Here is a 23,976-nt window from a genome sequence, read left to right as displayed (position 1 = left end):
TAATGGAAAGGAAGGGGAAGGGGAAAATTGCCTGGGCAGGCCAGAGATAACCAAAAATGACTCCGTGCTAGGTGCAAGAAGGCCTTCAGCAAAGGAAAAATGCATATATATCAATGCCAGGTCCTGTAGAAGCTTAAGCGACATGAAGCACAGCATATGGTGAAACAGTCAGTTTAATGATTATGGAATGCCAACAGGTTACAAGCAGCACACGGGGATGGAATACCTCAATTCGTGCATGCACAGGAAGACCAGCAAGGCATGCACTGTAGCAATCAGCGAAAAGTAAGCAAGGATTCATGCAGCAGTTCATATAGGAGACTGTTGGTGAAATATGGAGTCAGGCATGGAAAAAACCATATACTGTACCGCTCCAGATGGGTCTGCAGTTAACCAAAATTGAAGGCATGCTGTGGTCCAATAGCCGGGTCCGGATCAAACCTCAAAGCACACATGGGGTGTGCAGGCTGTCAGTTCAGGCATACAGGCAGTCAGCTGAGCAGTGCCAGTCCCTGCAGCTTGGGACTCTCAAAGAGTTAGCGCTGACGAGCACGGGAGTCTGATGCCGGTGGAATGCTGGGCACACCAGAAAGAGCCCCAGCGTGTCCCCGGTGAAAGCACCAAAGCCCGGCAGAGGGAGGGCGGCAGACCACAATCCACGGGGTCAGAAATCAGTAAGTAGTAGATCACCGACAGATTTTGGACTAGCCCATCTTCTCGTGGAGGGTTCTGAGGGTTTTCTTTATTTTTAAAAGCATTTAGTGAATGGCAGTTGCTCCGTCCAACTGACAAAAAATTGTGCAGTGAGCAGGGAGGCTGGCCAGCATCTTTGCATAAATCTTTTTCAGAGAATGTCTTTAGAAAGAATAAAGGCCATGCTGAGAATCCCCCATGAAGGGATGGACTAGCCCAAAACCTGTCGGTAATGTCACATTTCTACAACCTACTATAAGTGATAGCAACATAGGAGAAAAGTAATGTATGGCTCATTTTACTCTGGAAAAAATGTACTTCTTATTTGTATGTGTTTTAAATTTTAAGATTTTCGCGACAGTTCCTCTTTAACCACTTGCCGACCAGGGCTTTCTGCACTGATCGGTGCTGCGTGGGCTCTACAGCCCGCAGCACCGATCAGGAGTGCAGCAGGGCGATCACACTACCCCCCTTTTTTCCCCACTAGGGGGATGTCCTGGTGGGGGGGTCTGATCGCCGCCGGCTGCAGTTGCTTAGCGGGGGGGGGCTCTTCAAAGCCCCCCTCCGCAGCGCTTTCCGCCCTCTCGTCCGCTCCCTCCCTCTCCCTTCCCCTGTGAGCTGCGCAGGACGGATTTCCGTCCTGCGCATTGAAGGATAGGCTTCAGCCTATCATATGCCGGCAATCCCCGGCCAATCAGAGGCCGGGGATCGCCGATCTGCCTTACGGCGCTGCTGCGCAGCAGCGCCGTAGGATGTAAACAGCGGGGATTTCTTCCCCGCCTGTTTACATTTTGCCGGCGAGCCGCGATCGGCGGCTCTCCGGCTGTTCACGGAGACACCCTCCGTGAACTGACATGGAAAGGCTGCTCGAGCGGCCGTTTCCATGGTAACCCGCAGACGACCAGTTTACGCCAATCGGCGTTAGCTGGACGTCAAGAGGTTAAGCACAAAAGACAACAGGTCATATGCAATCCTTGGTGGAAAGAAGCTCAAAATGTGCAAGCTTCTTATCACCTCAGGATATTCCAGAAAATTCAATTGCCATCTTGAGCGATTACTGTGCATAATGATCGTAACTCAGGTGAAAAGTAGCTATTCGCCTGAGCGATGCTCCTGTGTCCCAAGCGATGTCAAGCGATGGGGAGTGAGGTGTTTGTGCTGTGGAGCTTTCCTTCATCACCATGGCACTGCCACCTTGCTCCACCAGTCGCTGTCACCAGATATCTGTTTGGGAGCCTGTGGGCTCTAGTGGCACTTACCGATCGTCCGCTGCAGCACGCCAGGCTCTGCTGGCACTGTGGCCACCAGTGATTCAAGTGAATCAATGATCCAGAACAAGTGCGCAGATGAGTTGTGCCTGATCCACTTGTTGCATGATAGTATAAGGTGTATGACTCAAAATACTGAATCTAACAGATCAGTATTACAGAAAAGCTGAAGTATTTTAATAGGAAATAAAGATGACAACCTCCATATCTCTTTGAGTTCAGGTATCCTTTAACTACAGCCAGGGCCGGATTTACAACTCAGAGGCCTGAAGGCACAGGCGTTCTGGTGCCCTAAACCCCACCCCTGAACACAGGCCACATCCCCAAGTGAAAATATTCTTAAATCTAATTGATGCCTTATGTCACTAACTCTAATCACTTCCTCATATTGTCCTAAGTGACATTAGACAAGGTTTAGGGTGTAAATGCCCAAGGTCAGTGATACGAGGCCGGGATTAGAGTGTAAGCTCCTGAAATCAGTAATCTGCAGAGGAGGATAAGGTGCATTGGATAAGGTGCCTGTAGGCATGCACCTACAGTGCCTTATGGAAAATCCGAGCCAGACTACAGAAATTACCGATAAGTATGACTGTACTAGTAATACATAGTTACATATAGTTACATAGTCATTTGAGTTGAAAAAAGACATATGTCCATCGAGTTCAACCAGAGAACATAGTACAACACCAGCTTGCTCCCTCACATATCCCTGTTGATCCAGAGGAAGGTGAAAAACCCTCACAAGGCATGGTCCAATTAGGCCAAAAAGGGAAAAAATCCCTTCCCGACTCCAGATGGCAATCAGATAAAATCCCTGCATCAACATCACTGGGCATTACCTAGTAATTGTAGCCATGGATGTCTTTCAATGCAAGGAAAGCATCTAAGCCCCCATGTAAATGCAGGTATAGAATAACTACTTCCTGCGGCAATGCATTCCACATATTAATCACTCCTACTGTAAAGAACCCTTTCCTAAATAAATGGCTAAAACATTTTTCCTCCATGCGCAGATCATGTCCTCTAGTCCAGAGTTCCCCAACTCTGTCCTCAAGGCCCACCAACAGTACATGTTTTGAAGGAAACCACAAACATGCACAGGTGAGGTATTTAGCTGATTATCTACCTCTGTGGATTTTCACAAAACATGCACTGTTGGTGGGCCTTGAGGGCAGGGTTGGGGAACACTGCTCTAGTCCTTTGAGAAGGCCTAGGGACAAAAAGCTCATCCACCAAGCTTTTATATTGCCCTCTGATGTATTTATACGTGTTAATTAGATCCCCTCTAAGACGTCTTTTCTCTAGACTAAATAAACCCGGTTTATCTAACCTTTCTTGGTAAGTGAGACCTTCCATCCCACATATCAATTTTGTTGCTCGTCTCTGCACCTGCTCTAAAATTGCAATATCTTTCCTGTAATGTGGTGCCCAGAACTGAATTCCATATTTCAGATGTGGCCTTACTAGAGAGTTAAATAGGGGCAATATTATGCTAGCATCTTGAGTTTTTATTTCCCTTTTAATGCATCCCAAAAATGTATTAGCTTTAGCTGCAGCGGCTTGGCATTGAATACAATTATTTAACTTGTTGTCTATGAGTACTCCTAAGTCCTTCTCCAAGTTTGATGTCCCCAACTGTATCTCATTTATTTTGTATGGTGCTAGACAATTGGTATGACCAAAATGCAGGACTTTACATTTTTCAACATTGAATTCCATCTGCCATTTATGTGCCCATATAGCCATCCTATCCAGATCCTGTTGCAATATGTCACTATCTTCCTGAGAGTTAATGATTCTGCACAATTTTGTATCATCTGCAAAAATGGCAACATTGCTTTCTACTGTATCTACTAGGTCATTAATATATAAATTGAAGAGCACTGGACCCAGTACAGACCCCTGTCAGACCCCACTGCTAACAGTCACCCATATTGAGTATGATCCATTGACCACAACTCTTTGTTTTCTGTCCATTCGCCAGTTCCCTATCCATGCACACAGACTCTTCCCCAGTCCTTGCATCCTCAACTTTTGCACCAGCCTTTTGTGGGGAACAGTGTTGAAGGCCTTTGCAAAGTCCAAGTATATCACATCTACAACATTCCCAATATCCACATTAGCGTTCAATACCTCATAAAAGCTGAGCATGTTAGTCAAACAGGACCTGTCTTTAGTAAACCCATGCTGATGCTGAGAAAAAAGATTATTTTCTTCTATAAAGTCATGTATAGTATCTCTAAGTAGCCTTCAAATAGTTTGCATACAACTGATGGTAAGCTTACAGGTCTATAATTTCCTGGATCTTATTATTTGCCCTTCTTAAATAATGGGAAAACATGGGCTGTACGCCAATCCACTGGGACTCTGCCAGTTGAAAGAGAGTCGTAAAAGATAAGATAAAGGGGTTTATCTATAACTGAACTTGATTCCCTTAGTACCTGTAACGCTGGGGGGGTCATAATTTATCACTAGCCAGCACAACAAGGCTGAGAGCTGAATTATGGAAGAGGCTACCCTGGCTGCCCAGAGCAACTGTAGCTCTGGGCTTCTGATAAGACGCAATGGCAGCGCAGTGCGATGTTGCGCTGCTCTTGCGATAGCAAACATTAAGACAGATACAAGACAGACTGAAGTGAGGTAGCCAATAGCAACCACAGCAATGGCTACCTGCAAGGACAGGACTAGGAAGACAGAGACTGACAGAATGAATGCTTGCTAAACTAATCACTATCTCAGTGACAGCAAGCATTCACAAAGACAAGAGTGAGGTAGCCAATAGCAACCGTAGCAATGGCTACCTGGCAAGGACAGGACAGAATAGTCAGGAAATAGCAGAATCAAAAGGTAGGCAAATGTAATACATAGACAAATATACAATAGATATGATATCCTAGCGTATTACAATTTACAGCTATCAATGAAACTACAATGACTGACTAACATATGTATATATCGGCAATGAACCGATATATAACAAAAGCAAGGAACACTGGCTAGGATCAGGAGCAATACAGTGAACAAGGCTAGGTAATACAAAATCTCTATACTAGAAGGAGTACGTATATACTGTATGTCCCCATGGGAAATATATAACGTAGCTCCACAGGATTAACTGAACTAAGACAAGGAATATATTTTACAATATCAAGGGACCTAGTAACAGCCTAGACAGAGCTGAGACTATGACGGGCGGAGCACACTTGCAGGAAGCAAACCTTTATACTGAGGTCATCCAATGAGAGCAGAGATGCAAATCTCCACACAGCTGAATGGTAATCATTCAATTCTGTGCTGGCCTGAACACCATTTGCTAGCTGAAAGACTATCATAACAAATGCATGCAGTGCGATGCAAGAACACGCATGCAGGAAATCCAGGGCTATCTGGCTGCAGCTTAGCTGCAGCAAACCCTTAGTGGAATAATGACAATATTCTGAGCTGTCAAGAACTGCAGAGCAATTGCAAATGATAAAGTGACTCACTGCGAATGCACAACCTAATGCAGACTGAAAAAAAAACCAGAACTGTCCATTCGCGGCTCCACCTGCAATGGACAGAACACGTCACAGGAGGAATCCTAACAGGACCCGAGGATGCATGCCATCCGGGCCAGGTGTCTTGTCTATTTTTAATTTATTTAGTCTTGCCTTCACTTCGTCCTGTGTGAAATATTTAATATTACAATTGGAAGATTGAGATTCTGCATCTGTAGTTTGCAACAGTGATGTTTCCCTTGTGAAGACAGAAGCAAAGAAAGCATTTAAAAACTCTGCCTTACCTTGGTCATCCTCCATTGAGTTCCCACCCTCATCTTTTAGGAGTCCAATACAGTCAAACTTTCTTTTTTTAGAGTTGATGTACTTGTAAAACTTCTTTGGGTTAGATTTGATATCCCAAGCGATTTGATTTTCAGCTTTAATCTTTGCCAGCCTAATTTCTTTTATTGCACTCCTTATCATTGCCTAATGCAGCCTTGGTCCCCTCCTGTTTTAGGACCTTATAGACATTATTTTCCCCTTCATTTTATCTCTAACCTTTCTATTCATCCATAGAGGCCTTTTTTTATTCCTAGAAGTTTTGTTTCCATATGGGATATACGTACTGCATGTAATGGATAGCGGAGATACTGCCGCAACAGCAAGCGGCATGGCGGCTATCTCCGCGTCGCAGCCGGCGGTTTCCGCCGCGCAGTTACATGCTGGTGCTTTGCCTGGTGCTTCTATCGCTAATAGACTGAGGGCTACGTGCGCGCGCCAAGCAACAGTACCTTTATGCACCTAGAAGGGGAGTCAGCTGATCAATCGGTCAGCTGACTCCAGCTATGCTCCGGATTGGCTGAGTGACTGGGGCAGCGCTGTGGAGCGCGTTTGGTATATATAGGACCTGCCTGTCAGTTGCTCCGCGTCTGCTGTTGCAAATGCTACGTGTTAGCACTCAGACTCAGTCAGATCCCAAAGTGTGCTTAGAACCAGCAGGAGCTGGGGATCCACACTTAGCCAGAGTCTGTTGATAGCTTAAAGTACTAATTGAATTGTATTATTTGTTATGGCCTTCTGCTAGCTTGACTATTCTTCTGCTTACTGATCCTGTACCTTTGCCTATCTGATATAGTTGCCGACTCTGCCTGAAACACTACTCTGATTTAGCTTCCTGTCTCTGTACCGTCTCTGTCCGTTCGTTGCCAAACCTGCTTGTCTGACTCTCCTGTCCTCGCCAGTGAGTTAGTCACTGGTGAGAGATCCTCTGCTAGAATCACCTGCCCCTCAGGTGATCAGTAGCTGCAGTACAGTCTGAATCTCCTGCTCCTCAGGTGGTCAGTACCTGCAGTACAGTCTGAATCACCTGCTCCTCAGGTGGTCAGTAGCTGCAGTAGTCTTTATCACCTGCTCCTCAGGTGAATAGTCACTACGGTAATATCCTCTCTACCTGCTCCTCAGGTGATAGTGGCTTCAGTACAGTCTGAATCACCCGCTCCTCGGATGATCAGTACACTTGTTCAACATATTACTACCCACTCCTCGGGTGAACTATCTCACTATTGTCTGCATCTCCAGCTTGCTGGAGTTAGTACACCTCTGTTATATAGAGATATTCCTCTCTCCCAGCTCCTCTGGGAGAGCAAGTATCTCTATCATTACTGTTGCACCAAACACCTGTCCTTACATTGGTTGTCCTGGTTCTGGATATACTAGTATTATTGGTGATTCTGCAGATCACACATAATCAGGTATAGCATCTGTATTGTTGGTGATACTGCAGATCACCAATAATCAGAGATATCTGTTCTCGCTGACACCAATCGTTACACTACAATATTGATTGGGAATAAGTTTAAAAGCTTGCAATTTCCCTTCAGTGTCCTCCCCTATTACTAGTATAACAATATGATATATGAATATATATTCTGTTTTTCCTGTTTCTCTGAAATGATGTTGAATCACATTCTGTATGGGAAATACTAATTGTAGACCTTTTTTTATATAATGTAGATAAACACTGACATTTGACTTTTTAAAAAACTGTCAAATATATCATTGTGTGCCTTAGTGGCATTTTCTGCTAGGAATATAGAGCATTTATGTTGACCTGAGCTGTTTAAAGAAAAGGTTACTATTGTTAATTTTTCATAAGGTCAGAACTAAAGAGGGCAACAATCATTTCAGGTTCTTAGAGAAGCCTTTGTACTTAATTGGGAAGTTGGAAAATTGAAACATTGGCAGCGTGCCTTCATTAGGCCTTTTACACCACAACGGTTATGTTTGCTAAAGGTGAAAAGTAGGGATATTAAAATCTAAGCTCTTTTTCATTAGAGTAAAAAAAGCAAGATTGTAAAGCCTTCCATAATATTAAGCAAACAAATTACACATTTATAGAGGCTTACTAAACATCAATATTCTGTATCATTTCTCTTCTTGCAGTGTTTTATCTCACTTTCCTGGAATAGTCGCACACACTGTGCAATAATTGCCCTTTATCCTTTCTCTTTTATACAGTGTACCTGTGAGTGATTTCGTTGCATGGCTCTCAATTCTGTTTCATTAACTGGAATAAGCTGTGTATAACAATCCATATTTCTGCGGTGTTTTTAAAGTGGACTTAGATTTCCATTATGCTGTTCTCTCCAAAGCCCTATTGTTATTGCCAAATACCAGAAATATAGAACAAGGTATAACCTGCACAGTATGACCTGTTTACACTGTAAACGCATTCCTAACTTAGTCCTGATTTAAGGCTGCCATATTTTCTAAGTGTTCATCTTGCTTAATAAAGATTTAGCATACTTCAAAAATAAAAAGTAGTAATAATAATAATAATCCTAACATTTGTATAGTGCTTTTCTCCTGTTGGACTCAAAGCTTTCAAGAGCTGCAGCCACTAAGGGTGCAATCAAGGGGCCACGCTGTAGTGTTAGGAAGTCTTGCCCAAGGACTGAATAGGTACTGACCCTAGCCAGGATTCGAACCCCGGACTCTCATGTCAAAGACAAAGCCCTTACAAGTGAGCAGACACTGGGGTATGTTTTTATATATTTAACCCCTTCCTCCCTCTCCTTTTTAAAGACTTATGGCTTCATCTCTCATTGTGCACTTCCCTAACTTCCTTACACTCACACACCTGTAATTTCTCAAATTCAGGTGTCACCCCGCCTCATTTAAAGTGCATTACCTGACTCCTCCCAACAGCAGCAATAGCATCCTACTGTCTTGAGGCTGACCTTACCATTGGAGCACTCCTCCCCCTTGTAGCGTACAACACAGGATGTTTCACTGTCCTGTCACAAACCCCTGCACTGTATGTCACTAGACCCTGCATTATATTGTGTTACAGTACACCACATAAAGCCACACCCTTTTAAATAACACAAAAATTCTGGACAGAGGCCTGGATGGGGCCGTAAAGCCACATGCCCTTCCTAAAGGGAATAATGGGAGAGGGGTGATTGGCTCCATGCATAACCCCCTACACTCTGAAGCCACTGGGATGCAATAATGCAGCAAACTGTCTCCTGAAGATCGCGGAGGTAAGCCTGGAAGAGGCCAAACCATGTAACAGTGGAACTTAAGCCAGCTACTTTGTAAGTAAATTTTTTGAGGAAAGTTTTTTTTAATTGCCAAGAAAAAAAAAATTAATCAATAGCTTTACATTTCTTTTATTTTTCCTTTTTTCTTTTTCTTTTTTTTTTTTTTTTTTAACCATAAATGTTAAAGGAAAATAAATGAACTAATTTTCAAAGTCAGCATAAATGATTGGTTCTGGTGAAAAAAATCACAGCAGGCCTGTACTTTTTCTCGGAAGCAGGAGATTTGGGCGCATGAGACAAGTGGACAAAAAGGGCGCCCCATTCACTCCCATCATAAATATCGTTTAATGGGCGGCGAACAGGGAAAAAAGGGCGCCGGAGATTATTAACGTTTTACAAACGGCGCCCGGAGATTTTTAATGTTTTATAACTGTGCTTGTGATGATTTAACTTTACAAAATGAGCCTGTGACGAATAACGTTTATAATAAAACTAAACATATTTATCCTATTTAATTAAAACATTATTTAACATTTTAACCCTTACTGTTTGTAAAACATTATTATTCACAAAATAAAGCGATCAGTACCTAACGTAAATTGCAATATATTTTTTACAATCACTATTTGTAAAACATTTCTAAAACATTACTATCCACCCAAAAAAATTATTTAAATTTTTTTATTTAAATTTTTTATTTATTCATGTTTGTAAAACATTATTATCCATAGGGGGTCTTAGGTTTAGGCACCACCAGGGGGTCTTAGGTTTAGGCACCACCAGGGGGGTCTTAGGTTTAGGCACCACCAGGGGGGTCTTAGGTTTAGGCACCACCAGGGGGGTCTTAGGTTTAGGCACCACCAGGGGGTCTAGGGGTTAGGGATAGGTACAGGGAGGGCATTGGGGTGGTTAGTTTTAGGCACCACCAGGGGGGTCTTAGGTTTAGGCACCACCAGGGGGGTCTTAGGTTTAGGCACCACCAGGGGGATCTTAGGTTTAGGCACCACCAAGGGGGTCTTACGTTTAGGCACCACCAGGGGGGTCTTAAGTTTAAGGCACCACCAGGGGGTCTAGGGGTTAGGGATAGGTACAGGAAGGGCTTTGGGGTGCTTAGTTTTAGGCACCATCAGGGGGGTCTTAGGTTTAGGCAACACCAGGGGGGTCGTAGGTTTAGGCAGCACCAAGGGGGTCTTAGGTTTAGGCACCACCAGGGGGGTCTTAGGTTTAGGCACCACCAGGGGGTCTAGGGGTTAGGGATAGGTACAGGGAGGGTTCTGTGTGAGAGTAGGGTTAGGTATAGTTTTAGTACGATTTTCATAATACTAATCAACAGTTATTATGAATGTACTTATATTAATATCATTGTTATAAACAATATTTTCACATTTTATTATGATAATAAACGATAAATCAAGATTATTCATAACTATATATAATTATAATGTTTAAACAAATATTACTTTTTTTTAACAAGCGTAATTATACGTTTCAGTTTACAAACAGAAAAGATTAACATTTTAAGAATTGCCGATTTCATACACATTATTTAATGATTTATAAATTGTTAAAACACTATTTGTAAACAAAATTCTACACAATATTTTTATAAACAATAATACTGCTTATCGTTTACACCACGCTCCCTTTTTTCCCGACGCCTTTTTTTGATGTACGCGTTTTTCTAAGATAAATTGCTTGAAATCATGTCGTGACTATGGCTGTGGTTGGGATTAGATTCTGGGCACCTTTGATGGACATATAGTGAGTGATGTACTCTGTAAAACACAGTGGTAAGGGGGAAAAGTATATAAATGCTTTCAAGTGGACCTGAACTCTTGCACAGGACAGAAGGAAAACATAGAGTAATGCAGCCTGTATGTATTTAAGGAGTTTTGTCTGTCTAATTTCTCCTCATCTGTGCCTAATCACAAGTTGTAACAAGATCTATCAGTTGTTTCAGGTCAGGAATCTCCTCTGCCCTGACAGAGCAGCTAATTTGTAAACACATGATGTTAACCCTATGCCTGCTTCCATGAAAGCAGGAAGTAGCCACACTGCAGTAGGGGGCATGTTTTACATTTAGATTAGCTATGTTAAGTAGTGCTTTGGAGAAATAAGTTTGAGGACCAAGTACAAATTCTCTGTTTCAAGCTCAAGCAGATCCCAATAAACAAAATAACAATTAGGGTGTTGGAAGCTCCCCAGTTTCATGTGATGTTTGTTTTAATTTAGAATTTACAAGTTCGGAATTAAATAGCATTGCAGTGCAGATGTGTTGTTATAAGGCTTTGATAGTATTTACTTGGTTTCATGATTTTTTCAGTCTGAAAATATATTTTCATAGTCTTTATGATATATTTAGATATTTCAGTCTATTAATCATACCGTGGATATCCTGTTCCCCAAAAGAAAGGTTTTTGGAGCTCTCCAGCTGGAAATCCTTTATGAACAGAAAGAAAAAGTTTTAAGTAAAAACAGTACAAAAAGTGGTCCTTGTACAAAATATACAGAATTTCAAGACATGCTGATACACTTAAAGGGAACCCGAGGTGAGAGGGATATGGAGGCTGCCATATTTATTTCCTTTTAAACTATACCAGTTGCCTGGCAGTCCTCCGGATCTTGCCTCAACACTTTTAGCCATAGACCCTGAACAAGCATGCAGAAGATCAGGTACTTTGACTCTGCTGACTAAGGATTTACTGGATTAGCCATATGCTTGTTCCAGGGTTTTAACTCAGACACTACTTATGCCAGAAGCACAACAGAGCTGGCAGGCAACTGGCAATGTTTACAAGGAAATAAATATGGCAGCCTCCACATCCCTCTCCCCTCAGATTTTGTTTAAAGTGAACCCGAGGTGAAAATAAACGGATGAGATAAACAATTATATTTATCCTCCTACTCCTAAAAATGACTTTTTAAAGTATCCTAGGGTTATATTTTATATTTAAAAATTGACAACTTTTTTTTTTTTTTTTTTTAGCTCTCCCCTCAGAAGTTGTATTCTGCCAGGAAAACAATTAGGGCTATAATTTGCTTATCAGTGAGGTTTACTAATATTCCCAAGTAGGTACTGACAAGGCCGAAACTGTCACTTCCATACCTGGAAATTAACTCTTTCAGGCAGCAAAATAAAACAAGTATAACAGCCTGGTTATTAATATGTTTTGTTCTGTACATACACGTTTATCTCATCATGTCATATCGCCTCAGGTACACTTTAATGCTTGCTTGCGCTAAGGAACACAATACAGTCTCGTCCAGCATCAGCAGACCTTTTAAGAAAACTGAACACAGAATCTATTTAATATTGCCCTATTAATCCCCATCTCTCATTAGGGCCTAAATATTTGATGTCAGATGTCATCATGTGGGTTTATCAAGTCCATTATTAGACAAATAAAATTAAAGCTGATATCTAGCGTTTATTGCATATTCAACACATCCTCTTCTCCTGTAAAGTTATAATTACCTGCCCATTTTTTATCTTGTAAACTTCCTAAGCGACAGATCCCAGGTCGTCAAACTGGGCACTATCATCTCTCAACCAAGGACCACCAACACAGGGGCCCCTCAAGGTTGCGTACTGTCGCCGTTCCTATTCTCCCTATACACGAACAATTGCAGGTCCACTGCAAACTCCATCAAAGTCATCAAGTTTGCGGATGATACCACCATTGTTGGCCTCATCTCTGGGAATGATGGGAATGATGAGCAGGAGTATCGCCTTCAGGTTGACAGAATTTGCCACTGGTGTAAGGAGAACGGCCTAGTCCTGAACACTGCAAAAACGGTTGAGATGATTGTAGACTTTAGGAAACATGCCATCACTAGAGTTGGGCCGAACGGTTCGCCTGCGAACGGTTCCATGCGAACTTCCGTGGTTCGCGTTCGCGTCCCGCAAGCGAACCTTTGCGGAAGTTCGGTTTGCCCCATAATGCACATGGAGGGTCAACTTTGACCCTCTACATCACAGTCAGCAGGCCCAGTGTAGCCAATTAGGTTACACTAGCCCCTGGAGCCCCACCCCCCTTATATAAGGCAGGCAGCGGCGGCCATTACGGTCACTCGTGTGCCTGCATTAGTGAGAGTAGGGCGAGCTGCTGCAGACTGTCTCTCATAGGGAAAGATTAGTTAGGCTTAGCTTGTTCCTGGCTGCATACCTGTTCTGTGAACCCACCACTGCATACCTGTACTGTGAACCCACCACTGCATACCTGCTCAGTGAACCCACCACTGCATACCTGTTCTGTGAACCCACCACTGCATACCTGTACTGTGAACCCACCACTGCATACCTGTTCAGTGAACCCACCACTGCATACCTGTTCTGTGAACCCACCACTGCATACCTGTACTGTGAACCCACCACTGCATACCTGTTCAGTGAACCCACCACTGCATACCTGTTCAGTGAACCCACCACTGCATACCTGTTCAGTGAACCTGCCACTGCATAACTGTTCTGTGAACCCACCACTGCATACCTGTTCTGTGAACCCACCACTGCATATCTGTTCAGTGAACCCACCACTGCATACCTGTTGTGTTCAGTGAACCTGCCACTGCATACCTGTTCTGTTCAGTGGACTTGCCACTGTATACCTGTTCAGTGAACCCGCCACTGCATACCTGTTGTGTTCAGTGAACCTGCCACTGCATACCTGTTCTGTGAACCCACCACTGCATACCTGTTCTGTTCAGTGGACCCGCCACTGTATACCTGTTCTGTTCAGTGAACCCGCCACTGCATACCTGTTCTGTTCAGTGAACCCGCCACTGTATACCTGATCTGTTCAGTGGACCCGCCACTGCATACCTGTTGTGTTCAGTGAACCCGCCATTGTATACCTGTACTGTTCAGTGAACCCGCCACTGCATACCTGTTCTGTTCAGTGAACCTGCCACTGCATACCTGTTCTGTGAACCTGCCACTGTATACCTGTACTGTTCAGTGAACCCGCCACTGCATACCTGTTCTGTTCAGTGAACCCGCCACTGCATACCTGTTCTGTTCAGTTCTGTTCTTCTCCGCCACCACCAACAGTGTCCGGGACTCCAGGCGGATTGCTGAATTTTTTAGGCCGCTGCTAGCAGCGGCCACTGTAATAATTTTTCTGGTGCGTGTACATGACTGCCTAATTTTTCTGGCTGCACTGCGGGCAGCTGCAACAGCAAAAGAAAAGGCATGTACAATCGCCCATTCCCCTTCGTGATCATTACCTTGCCGTGGTGAAGGGGCTTGCGTATCACAATGAAGCAATGACCGGCGCCTAGATGAGTGTCTCGGGGGGCACACAAAAGATAATAAGGTCGTTGCTTCATTGTGGTCAGACCAAATTTGATCAGCTTGGACAGTCACTGTTCTGTCATTCAGCTACATCAGCCAGGCGACCATATGGGCTGTAAAGCCACCAAAACCTGCACTCTCGCCATGGTGCGCACCAGTCCAGCACGGCCGTCACTACACAAACAGCTGTTTGCGGTGCGTTACACGGTGAGTTTGGTGTGTCAGTGTGAAGCAGTACCTTAATTACACTACCTGATTGATGTATACACATGCAAGATGTTTGAAAGCACTTTAGGCCTGTCATTTAGCATTCAATGTGATTTCTGCCCTTAAAACGCTGCTTTGCGTCAAATCCAGATTTTTCCCGGGGACTTTTGGCGTGTATCCCACTTCGCCATGCCCCCCTCCAGGTGTTAGACCCTTTGAAACATCTTTTCCATCACTTTTGTGGCCAGCATAATTTTTTTTTTTCAAAGTTCGCATCCCCATTGAAGTCTATTGCGGTTCGCGAACTTTAACGCGAACCGAACGTTCCGCGAAAGTTTGCAAACCGAAAATCGGAGGTTCGGCCCAACTCTAGCCATCACTCCACCCCCGATCAGCATTGATGGCATGGTAGTTGAGAATGTTCCCTGTACACGCCTCCTCGGCATGACAATCTCTAAGGACCTGACTTGGAAAGCCTACACAACCTCCACCCAGAAAAAGGCCCAGCAGAGACTATTTTTCCTATGCCAACTGAAGAAGTTCGGTATGGCCAGCGAGCTTCTGACGAGCTTCTACACAGCCACAATTGAATCTGTCCTCTGCTCCTCCATCCTGGTCTGGTATGCTGGCTCCTCCGCCAGCGACAGACACAAACTGCAGAGGGTCATCAGATCAGCGGAGAGAATCATCGGGAAACCACTCCCCTCTCTTGATCAAATCTTCAACTCAAGACTGCGCTCCAGAGCTAAAAAAATAGCTAACAATCCGTCCCACCCAGGCTTTCGCTTCGTCAGTAGACTCCCTTTAGGCCGGAGATTCCGATCCATCTACACCAGGACCACAAGGCACAAGAACAGTTTCTTCCACTCAGCCGTAAACTACCTGAACTCTTAGAACTCTAAATCTGACTGCATGGAAGCATATTGCTATGTAAATGTATTCAAATGTGACTGTGATGTATGATATGTAATATGACTGTATTTTTACTAATTGTATTTTATTCCTGCATTGTTTGTTTGCTGTGATTAGGCTATGTCTCTGCATTGATTGTAAGTTACTGGAGTCAGATGGGGCATGTGCCATTGTTCTATTGTCTGTTAGCAGACTGGCCTTGCTCTTATCATCTGCTAACATTTGATGTCTGTTTGCTAAGCTTGTTATACTGTCTGGTAGAGAGAGAGAGGGAGTCATTATGGTGTGGGACAGCTAGGTGAAAGCTGTATGCTCCTATATTGATGGAAGTTCTCTGATGTATGGATCAGAATAAAGTGTTCGTCATTGGATTCCATGTCTGCTCACTGTTTATGGACAACCCTCATGTCATATCATGACATATTGGTGAGCAGTGCTGGGACAGAGCAGACTTTGGAAGACCAGAAGCATGGAGGAGATGCTGCAGGAGCTGAAAATCATTACCCTTCGGAAATTATGCCGTAAGAGGGGCTTACATCCTGATGGGCTGAAGAAACCTCAGCTTGTGGAACTTTTGATGGAGAGGATACAAGCTGCCAGTAATGGTGAGGCACCAAGTGAAGGTGGAGATGTGCAGACCGATGAAGGCTTGGAGGAACAGTCTCAGGAACAGACCCAGGAAGGTGTTGCCAGAGGTGAGGACATGCTTCACACATTGCTCAGAGTGCTGAGTGAGATGATGGCACAGAATGTGTACCGATCTCAGGGGGGAATGTCACAGCCACACATGGACACTGTCAGACTGTATTCCTTATTCCCCATGTTTGATGAAAGTAAAGAGGAAATTGATGCCTACTTGGAAAATTTTGAACTCATTTGTGAGACACACTGTATTCCAACCAGTGAGTGGCATCGCATCCTGTTAGGAAAGCTGACTGGGCGTGCCAGTGACACTTTTAAATTGCTGCCTCTGGAGCAAAGAATTAACTTTGTGGAAGTGAAACGGGCATTGCTGGCTCGGTATGCCAAAACTCCAGAGGCATACAGACAGTCTTTCCGATCCTTGTTTAAGACCTCAAAAGACTCTTTTGTTGAATTTGGAGTGAAGCTGACACACATAATTAATCAGTGGATTCAGGGCAGTAGTGTCAGGACTTTGGAGGACTTAAAAGAACATTTTTTGAGAGAACAATTCCTGAGCTGCTGTCCTCCAAAGGTGAAAATGTGGGTGCTGGATCGCAAGCCTCTAACAATGAGGGAGGCTGCAAAGCTGGCCGATCAGTTTGTGGAGAACCGGTCCCAGGTGTGTCATCTACCAGAGGATCGGTGTGTCTGTGAAGCATCCAGGACACCATCCTGTGTAGAGCCCAGGCCCACCACTCCAGAGAGGAGTTCTGCCACTTCAGCTGATAGAAGCAACCAGGTGAGGAAGTCATGCTTTGGCTGTGGGTCGACTGAGCACCTGGTAGCAGCATGCCCACATGTCATCAGAGACAATGGAACTGCTCGGAGTCCTCAGCCTGCTGTTGGCAGGAATGTGGCAACTGATTCCACAGATGTTTCCCCACTCTTAAGAACAATAGCGGAAAGAGAACATGCCAGAGGGGTTAATTTTGTTCGTGTGTCGAATAATATCTTGACCACTGACTCATCTGACTGTGCCCACTCCCATGGAGCTTGCAGGACAAATTCCAAGGTGTATATTGGACACTTGGGAAGCCAAAGCAACAAGTGGGAGTTGAGGCAAGCGTTTGGCCGATATGGACCTGTGCGCAATATCTGGGTCTCCAGGAGTCCACCTGGATTTGGCTTTGTTGAGTTTGAGAGTCCGGACGATGCAGCGAGGGCTGTATTTGAATTGAATGGACAAATCATATGTGGACAGCGAGTAAAAGTGAAACCAGCACATATAAAGACAAGGACAATTAATTATGAACTCCCACCTAGACTAAGAAGGAGTAGATGGACAGAATTGCCACATACCTGTACCTCAGTCTCACCCAACTAATGGGCTCACCTGGGGGTCCAGGAACATATGGGGGAGGAATGTGATGTATGATATGTAATATGACTGTATTTTTACTAATTGTATTTTATTCCTGCATTGTTTGTTTGCTGTGATTAGGCTAAAGGCCCATACACACGTCGGATTTGCGCGAACGACGGGTCGTTTGAACGTTCCGTCGTTCGCACGTTTCCGCATGAAATCCGGCGTGTGTACAGACTATCGTTCGGGAGATAAGACTGGTTACCAGCGATCCGCCCGGCGGATCGTTGGTAACCAGTCTTATCTCCCGAACGATAGTCTGTACACACGCCGGATTTCATGCGGAAACGTGCGAACGACGGAACGTTCAAACGACCCGTCGTTCGCGCAAATCCGACGTGTGTATGGGCCTTATGTCTCTGCATTGATTGTAAGTTACTGGAGTCAGGTGGGGCATGTGCCATTGTTCTATTGTCTGTTAGCAGACTGGCCTTGCTCTTATCATCTGCTAACATTTGATGTCTGTTTGCTAAGCTTGTTATACTGTCTGGTAGAGAGAGAGAGGGAGTCATTATGGTGTGGGACAGCTAGGTGAAAGCTGTATGCTCCTATATTGATGGAAGTTCTCTGATGTATGGATCAGAATAAAGTGTTCGTCATTGGATTCCATGTCTGCTCACTGTTTATGGACAATCCTCATGTCATATCATGACAGTGACTAATTGCTGTAACTGTATCTTTATATTGTTGATGCGTGCATGTAGTTGTATTGTATGTCCTTTTCATTTTCACACTTGCCCTGTACTTGCCAAACCCAATTCCGGGCATGGCCCAGTCGTGCTTGGCGAAATAAAATATTCTGATTCTGATTCTAAATCAGTCCTGGGTGTCCATTTTCACCCTACCCTGCTGAAAAACACCATTTATTTTCTGTACTCAAGATAGAGAAAACAAAAACCCACTGCAAGTCATGGGACACAGACCCCCGGGACTGTCAAGACTGATTTACTTGAGGTAGACCGGGCAGGGAGTAATAACTTTATAGAATGGGTATCAGCTTTAAGAAATGTGCATAGAGAAAGACAGGGCCAGATTTACCATAAGGCTGATGATGGAAAGGCGGCTCCCTCCCCTCCCCAAGCCCCTCCCTCCTTCCCTATAGATCTCCCTTCAGTCAGGAGCACCTCTAGCTACTTAAGACTGAGGTTCTTCTAGCTGTCTAATACTTAGGTTCACCTCTATTTATTTAATATTGAGGGTACTTCTGGCTACCTAATACTAAAGGGCACCTGTAGCCGTCTATGACAGGTAAGGGAGAAGTGACAGCTGGGCCAGCCAGCACACTTGTGGTGCAGTTTGGTGGGTGTTTGTAGGTTCGAGGAGGGTGAAATCTAAGGTGCTAGGAAGTCTGTGCCTATAGGCTCCCATGCGGTAAATCCAGGCCTGGAGAAAGACAAAACATGCTACTTACTTATTTGGTTAGTTGATGCACTGTAAAAGGCATTGACCGTAGTGGGACTAGTATACCACCTGTGCAAAAATATAAACTTTGTTTAAAATCATCTTTACAGCAAACAATTACAACAACAACTTGTAACAAGCCTATATCATTTATTTCTTAAAGGGAACCTATATTGGCTTTCAATACGCTTCAGAATCAGTTTCAAGATCCTATGTTGGACCTACCTGGTCAGCAGATACACACCTGGTCACCCAATTGGTTCCTCCAACAACCTCCTCCTAACAACTCTACGCATCTCACACTCCCTTGCTCGACTACAGGACTTCACTAGAGCTGCTCTCATCCTGTGGAATTCTCTCCCATTGCTCTTCAGGTTGGCCCATCCTTCAACGCCTTCAAACAAGCCCTAAAAACTCACCTCCTCAAGGATGCTTACCCCACCTCAATGCTGCCATAACTCTCTCTGCCGAGAACATCTCGATGCAGCCTCCCTCCTTTCATGTTGCCCCCTCTAGAATGTAAGCCTTTGGCAGGGCCCTTTCTCCTTGTGTATCATACTCAATTGTACACTCCACCCAGGGTAATGTGCATTTGTACTACTGGGACATCCACTCCAGTGCATGATCTGGCATTGTATTACTACTTGTATTGTGTTGTGTACCTTATTGCTTATTACCTGTATTGTGTTATTGTATCTTATTGCTTACTACCTGTATTGTGTTGTCTGTCACCCTGTCTGTAATCTTATGTATTTCACAGCGCTGTGCAATATTTTTGCGCTATACAAATCCAATAAATAATAAAAATAATAACCTGAAGTGAGAGGGATATGGAGGCTGACAATTTTTTTTTTTTGGGGAAAAAATGCAAATGACCTGGCTGCTTGTTTCAGGTATGTGATTCTGACACTACTAATACCAGAAAGATTAGCAGAACTGCAAGGAAATTTCTATTGTTTAAAAGGATATAAATATGGCAGCCTCCGGATGCCTCTCACTCGAGAACCCCTTTTAAAGAGGAGCTGTCAGCTATACTATCTCAGAAAAAAACACATATATAAGTAGATAAATACTTGCTCTACTTACATAACATATGTATTGCACTGTCCACATTTTGATTTTAGTGATTATTCTACAGTAAAAAAAAGAGAAAATCCTCCTTAGCATTTCCCATTTTAAGTGTGACTATGTTGAAGCCAATCCTGATGTAATGTCCTCCCTTTGTCTCCTCTGTCTGATTTGCCCACCCTTCACTATAGAAAGTGCATTGTCTCAGTATGAGAAATATTGGCCAACCAGAGAGGAACAGATGTGTGGGAGGGGAAAACAGGAAGGAAAGAGGCTTCAACTAATCAGGCTGCATTAGTTAACCACCCTGGCGTTCTGATTAAATCGCCAGGGTGGCTGCGGGAGGGTTTTTTTTAAATAAAAAAAAAACTATTTCATGCAGCCAACTGAAAGTTGGCTGCATGAAAGCCCACTAGAGGGCGCTCCGGAGGCGATCTTCCGATCGCCTCCGGCGCCCAGAATAAACAAGGAAGGCCGCAATGAGCGGCCTTCCTTGTTTTGCTTATATCGTCGCCATAGCGACGAGCGGAGTGACGTCATCGACGTCAGCCGACGTCCTGACGTCAGCCGCCTCCGATCCAGCCCTTAGCGCTGGCCGGAACTTTTTGTTCCGGCTACGCTGGGCTCAGGCGGCTGGGGGGACCCTCTTTCGCCGCTACTCGCGGCGAATCGCCGCAGAGCGGCGGCGATCAGGCAGCACACGCGGCTGGCAAAGTGCCGGCTGCGTGTGCTGCTTTTTATTTCATTAAAATCGGCCCAGCAGGGCCTGAGCGGCAGCCGCTGGCGGTGTTGGACGAGCTGAGCTCGTCCAGACCGCTCAGCTGGTTAAGTCTGAGGGGAAATAGAGAAGCAAAAAAGGACAACCCAACATGCCCTACAACTTCCTTTTTGTGTACCAATGTTTGTGTGTACAAAATAAGAGTCAGGTAAATTAGGGAATGATCATTTATCAACAAGAAAAGTAATAGTGATTTTAACTTTAGGATTCCCTAGTTAGCATCCTTATTACTTGTTTACCAGATAAAAATAAACTTTTGATTTTATGCCTGACAGTTACTCTTTAAACTTAACACACTAGGTCACTACTACCCTGAATCAGACAATTTTTGTATCATGTTTGGCCACCTTAAGTTAGGTTTTTCAAAATGGAAAAGATTGAGCTAATAGTAATTGAATATGAATCAGGATCAAGTGGAACCTCATATACAGTGGTTTGCAAAAGTATTTGGCCCCCTGAAGTTTTCCACATTTTGTCATATTACTGTAACAAACATGAATCAATTTTATTGGAATTCCACATGTAAGACCAATACAAAGTGGTGTACTCGTGAGAAGTGGAATGAAATTCACACATGACTCCAAACATTTTTTACAAATAAATAACTACAAAGTGGGGTGTGTGTAATTATTCAGCCCCCTTTGGTCTGAGTGCAGTCAGTTGCCCATAGACATTGCCTGATGAGTGCTAATGACTAAATACAGTGCATTTGTGTGTAATCTAATGTCAGTACAAATACAGCTGCTCTGTGACGGCCTCAGAGGTTGTCTAAGAGAATATTGGGAGCAACAACACCGTGAAGTCCAAAGAACACCCCAGACAGGTCAGGGATAAAGTTACTAAGAAATTTAAAGCAGGCTTAGGCTACAAAAAGATTTCCAAAGCCTTGAACATCCCACAGAGCACTGTTCAAGCGATCATTCAGAAATGGAAGGAGTATGGCACAACTGTAAACCTACCAAGACAAGGCCGTCCACCTAAACTCACAGGCCGAACAAGGAGAGTGCTGATCAGAAATGCAGTCAAGAGGCCCATGGTGACTCTGGACGAGCTGCAGAGATTTACAACTCAGGTGGGCGAATCTGTCCATAGGACAACTATTAGTCGTGTACTGCACAAAGTTGGCCTTTATGGAAGAGTGGCAAGAAGAAAGCCATTGTTAACGGCAAAGCATAAGAAGTCCTGTTTGCAGTTTGCCACAAGCCGCTATGTGTGGCAGAAAACTAACACTGCACATCACTCTGAACACACCATCCCCACTGTCAAATATGGTGGTGGCAGAATCATGCTCTGGAGGTGCTTCTCTTCAGCAGGGACAGGGAAGCTGGTCAGAGTTGATGGGAAGATGGATGGAGCCAAATACAGGGCAATCTTGGAAGAAAACCTCTTGGAGTCTGCAAAAGACTTGAGACTGGGGTGGAGGTTCACCTTCCAGCAGGACAACGGCCCTAAACATAAAGCCCGTGCAACAATAGAATGGTTCAAATCAAAACATATCCATGTGTTTGGCCCAGTCAAAGTCCAGATCTAAATCCAATCGAGAATCTGTGGCAAAATCTGAAAACTGCTGTTCACAAACCCTGTCCATCTAATTTGACTGAGCTGGAGCTGATTTGCAAAGAAGAATGGGCAAGGATTTTAGTCTCTAGATGTACAAAGCTGGTAGAGACATACCCTAAAAGACTGGCAGCTGTAATTTGCAGTTTTTTTTTTTTTAATGTTTGGAATCATGTATGATTTTCGTTCCACTTCTCACGTGTACACCACTTTGTATTGGTCTTTCACATGGAATTCCAATAAAATTGATTCATGTCTGTGGCAGTAATATGACAAAATATGGAAAACTTCAAGGGGACGAATACTTTTGCAAACCACTGTAAAACAAATCATTGACAAGGTCAAGATAAAAATATAAAGAACAATAAATATAACATCACTTACTCTTTTTTGGGAACTTTCTCTCTGAGCCAGTAGAAATCAGACTGTGACAGAAAGTGTGAAGTCTGGAGAACATTTCCAAAATAATCTGACTCCGAAAACTTCAACTGCATTGGGAAAAAAAAAATTTAGGCATATTCAGAATTGTAATCTGATACTGACTTATAAAATAATATGAGGTGTTCAAAAATAGAGAAAAGTACAAAGAACTGACACATAAAGCATTCATCAAAACCGGCCTCCATCAAAGTTCTGGTTGGGATGGCAAATGCAGGTATGTACTTGCTTGATAGCCTATCCTGTATAGATCATTTACAGGTAGAAATGTTTTACTGGCTCTGAATGTTGATTGAGGCATTTTATAACTTTGTAAAATTGAGAAAGCAATTTTCACAATTCATTTAATTTTCGCAATAAAATGTGCATTTCCACTGAAATTCTATCAAAACAAAATGTAGCCAATTTGGCTCATCTTCAATGTGGAAAAAGCTATATTACCAACTATGTTCTCTTTCTAACAACAATAAAATATGTACCAATAAAACAAAGTATAACATGGCTTACAGGGCAGCAGGCAGGCAGAGAGCTGCGTGTATCACTCAGAGGTTTTCTGTCCTGTGCATCCCAGTTATCCCTTTAGATGTGCTTTGGCCACCAGGGGGAGCTCTTCTGTATGCTAGAATACATATTTACACATCTAAAGGAATGTAGGAAAGCCCTCAGAATTGTCAGCTTCCTCTGCTTTGATACACTGAAGGACCTACCCGATACCCCTTTGCATCGAATCTTAGCGAGAAGCAGGCTGTGTGGCTGTCCCTATTGGCTGCCTGGCTCTCCCCAAAGGCTGTCTGTCCAATCCACCGCACAGAGACAGCATGGGAAGAGCGAGTTATCAGCTGTTTTGAGCTGGAGAAAAATACCAAACATTTTTTCCCGGTAAATGAAATGCGTAAATCTTTGTGAATTGACATTTCCTGAGGTAAATACCGCACAAGTCGGTAATTTATCTCACTAGTCGGGAACTCTGATTTTCTGTGCGGTAATAGGTTTAGTGAATTGTAACTTGGGAAGGTGATCAGTAAAATCAGCTGTTTTGAGCATTACCGAATGCGGTACTAATTTGTGAATAGAGCCCATTGTGTTCACAAAAAACAATAACAATAATAAACCAAAAAACACAGTGTCTTGTTTATGGAAAATAAAATACATTTACAGATCATTACTTCTTGCTCAGTGTCATTCTTGCAAGTAAACCAAGGCTTTATTCTTGAGTGCCTCGGTTTTTAGCATCAGTCTTCTAACATAGTGAGTGCCCTAAACTATGTCACAAAACTGCGTTCATAGCCA

General features: G+C 43.7%; 1 protein-coding gene across 1 annotated transcript in view; it reads right to left on the bottom strand.

The window, feature by feature from the left end:
* PHEX (phosphate regulating endopeptidase X-linked) overlaps positions 1–23,976 on the bottom strand; it is a 297,029-nt gene that overhangs the window by 57,254 nt on the left and 215,799 nt on the right. The window contains exons 14-16 of the mRNA XM_068270021.1: positions 22,633–22,736; positions 18,856–18,914; positions 11,371–11,425 (exon numbers count right to left, since the gene is read on the bottom strand). Coding sequence (XP_068126122.1) covers positions 11,371–11,425; positions 18,856–18,914; positions 22,633–22,736 — 218 coding nt within the window. The remainder of the gene's footprint in view (positions 1–11,370; positions 11,426–18,855; positions 18,915–22,632; positions 22,737–23,976) is intronic.

This window comes from Hyperolius riggenbachi, chromosome 2, assembly GCF_040937935.1.
Source record: "Hyperolius riggenbachi isolate aHypRig1 chromosome 2, aHypRig1.pri, whole genome shotgun sequence".
NCBI lineage: Eukaryota > Metazoa > Chordata > Amphibia > Anura > Hyperoliidae > Hyperolius > Hyperolius riggenbachi.
The sequence above is the reverse complement of the archived record's forward strand: the minus strand, read 5'-3'. Positions and strand labels throughout refer to the sequence as shown.